The sequence below is a fragment of the Grammomys surdaster genome, unplaced genomic scaffold, assembly GCF_004785775.1.
Source record: "Grammomys surdaster isolate TR1022 unplaced genomic scaffold, NIH_TR_1.0 236886, whole genome shotgun sequence".
Taxonomy (NCBI): Eukaryota; Metazoa; Chordata; class Mammalia; order Rodentia; family Muridae; genus Grammomys; species Grammomys surdaster.
Genome location: NW_021624653.1, coordinates 271 through 3264, shown reverse-complemented (window position 1 = coordinate 3264; position 2994 = coordinate 271). Strand labels below are relative to the sequence as shown.

Genomic DNA, 2994 nt, shown 5'->3' with positions numbered 1-2994 from the left:
ACCTTTAGAGTGGAACACAACCACATTTTCTTGCCCAATTTCTGCCATTTGATCAGGGTTAAGCACATTAAACATTTGCTATAGAAGATCCTGCATACATTTCCTATGATTAACTAGAATGATCAAGTGAAATTAGAACATAAAGGGCTTGGGTTAAAGCATCCTGAAATAAGTAGAAAATTTTTGAAAAGGAAAAAAATAATTAAATTCTCTCTTTAAGGAAAAGGATCATATTCTCTTAGGGGTCCAGGTTCTTATGATTACAAATACAATACAAAACAAAACAAACAAAAAAAAAACAAACTACAGGTTCAATACACAAGTACATTTCCCATTAGTTTTAACTAACATAACAGTTCCAAGAATTCAAAACCACAAATCCAAAAGGCCCCTCTGAGACACAAAGCAGTATCGTTTGATAATTCTCCCCACTTCTTTACTGCTGTGGAAACATGTTGCGGCCAGCTGGAGTCGATCCTTCCATTCCCATAACCTTTAGAGAATAGTGGAAGAAATAGTGATGTGGAAACTTGGTGCTGAATCATCTTCCACCTATCACAGAACAGAATTCTAAATTTGGTTTTGTGTGTGTTCAATGAAATCACCATTTTTTCCGCTATTGAAACAATAACTCTACATATAAATAGCTGTAAAGGAAAAGCTTTCATCCATGTACCCACTTCAGACACACTGAGAAACTATGAAGATCATCATCTTCTTTGCTTTTCTGGGAGCTGCTGGTGAGTCTTTCAAAGAACATTTCATCAAATGTGTATCATATATACAAGCTTGTGTTTTTGTGAGTGGAAAAACAGTAACAGAACTGAGTAAATATTCCATGTGCAAGGAGCTAAAAGTGAGCAGTCACCACTATTTACTACATTTATGTATTGCACAGGTTAGTTGAGGAAAAGTAAAAACAGTACAAATGACTCAAATGGGCATCCTGACATTTCTGTGAAGAAGTGGTTATAATTGGAATTATTTTCTGCTCCAAGAAGAGGGAGGAAACATTAATATATAATTATGTGGAAAATCAAATGCTGCTTATTTACATGAAATTATCATAATTAGAAGAGTTAGAGTATTAACCATACATAAAAACTTTAGGTTCTATTTCACAAAATCTTTACTAATAAAATCAGTCCTATATCATTGTTGTTCAATACTGAACAACAGAAAAAGTGAAACTGGGGAGTGGGAGTAATACATCTAATATAACAGTACATTTTCACAATAAAAATGGGTTTTGATTTGTAACATCTCTTGTGTTTGGAAAATTCAACAATTATTTTTAAAAATTGGAATATTTAGCTCACATAGATTTACTATGGTCTTTAGAATTATATTAAATGAAGGAGGTAGTTATGATCAATTTAAATTCTATACATATATTGAAGTTAATAACAAGAAAAATATTCAAACTTTTGATGAATCAGTGTATGAAAATGTTAATACATTAATATATGTTGAGTACAAAACTGAAATAACAGGAAAGTTTGGGGAAGAAATACCTAGAATTCTGATTAAATGATTTATACATATTTTATCCAATAAATTAACCCAACCAACCATTTGTATGTGTTAGGTTTTAAAAAAATTAAAGATAAATTTAAAAGTACTTTAAATGTGCTGAAAAAAATGTTCCTTTGAATGAAGGCTTGCCTCTAATCCTTGGGACTCAGGAAAGATACTGAGACCCTGTAGTGAACAGATAAAACCAATAATGAAAGTAGATTTGACCTTCCAATGGAGCATTATGCTACACAAAATCACACACAAACATATACATGCACACACACACACACACACACACACACAGAGAGAGAGAGAGAGAGAGAGAGAGAGAGAGAGAGAGAGAGAATGAATAAATATTTTTTAATTTCAAACTGATTCACAGTAATATTAAGAGAGTATACGCTAAAATTAGAACATTATACCTTTCAAAACACTACAAACATACTTTACACAACTGGAAGGTATGTGTCTTTTCTAGTTGGTCAATAGAAACTTTATTTGGAAGACTAAATTTGAAACAAGTGTTCTTGTGCTAAATATACAAAACTCTCCCCCAGTTGCTCTCCCCGCTAATGATGATGATGACAAGATCATTGGAGGCTACACATGTCCGAAGCATTCGGTTCCTTACCAGGTGTCTTTGCATGATGACACTGGCCATCAGTGTGGTGGCTCCCTGATCAGTGAACAGTGGGTACTCTCTGCTGCTCACTGCTATGAAAGGTAATGAAAAAAAATACTCAAATTCCTATGCTCTAAGGCCATGCTGTCCTCTGGTACCACCTTAATGGCATGGTCCTTTGTGACTCTGTACTGGCAGGGCACACACAATGGAATCCTCTATCCTGAACATTGGTTGTAGGGCACAATACACCTTAACTGGATAGACCTTATAGTACTGGATGCTTTCAGAAGATGACTTTTCTTTTTATGTCAAAAACTTTCAGCTTGGTAAAGAAAAACATTTACAGGGAGACTTAGAAATCCTTTATTTTCTAATGCAGGAGACTCCAGGTTCGCCTTGGTGAACACAATATTCATGTCCTTGAGGGTGGTGAGCAATTCATTGATGCAGAAAAGATCATTCGACATCCAAAATATAACAAGGACACTCTGGACAATGACATCATGCTGATCAAGCTGAAGTCACCTGCCATCCTTAACTCCCAAGTATCCACAGTCTCTCTGCCCAAATCCTGTGCATCCACAGATGCTGAATGCCTTGTGTCTGGATGGGGAAATACTGTGAGCTTTGGTGGTAAGAGTCAATGGAATTAAAGTTCAATGTGTAAAAATCTAAGAGGCAAAAGGTATGTTGGTTGTCAACATGGCAAAATTGTCATTGTGAGAGATACTTCTAGAAGTTTTCAACATAGGCAGGCTTGGAACTTATAATTTGTAGGCCATAACACTTCTTCACTGAAACCATAAGGAAATAAACAATAAATATGAGCTATTAGCAAGATGTTAAAGTAT

The 2994-nt window shown here is 34.9% G+C and overlaps 1 protein-coding gene across 1 annotated transcript; it reads left to right on the top strand.

Moving 5' to 3' along the window:
- Window positions 1–700: 700 nt before the first annotated feature.
- LOC114616044 (trypsin-4-like) lies at window positions 701–2776 on the top strand (the record flags this gene model as incomplete). Its single annotated transcript, XM_028761588.1, has 3 exons — window positions 701–740; window positions 2076–2241; window positions 2523–2776. Coding segments are annotated over exons 1-3 (460 nt in total), but the record flags the coding sequence as incomplete, so codon positions are not given.
- Between the last annotated feature and the right edge of the window lie 218 nt (window positions 2777–2994).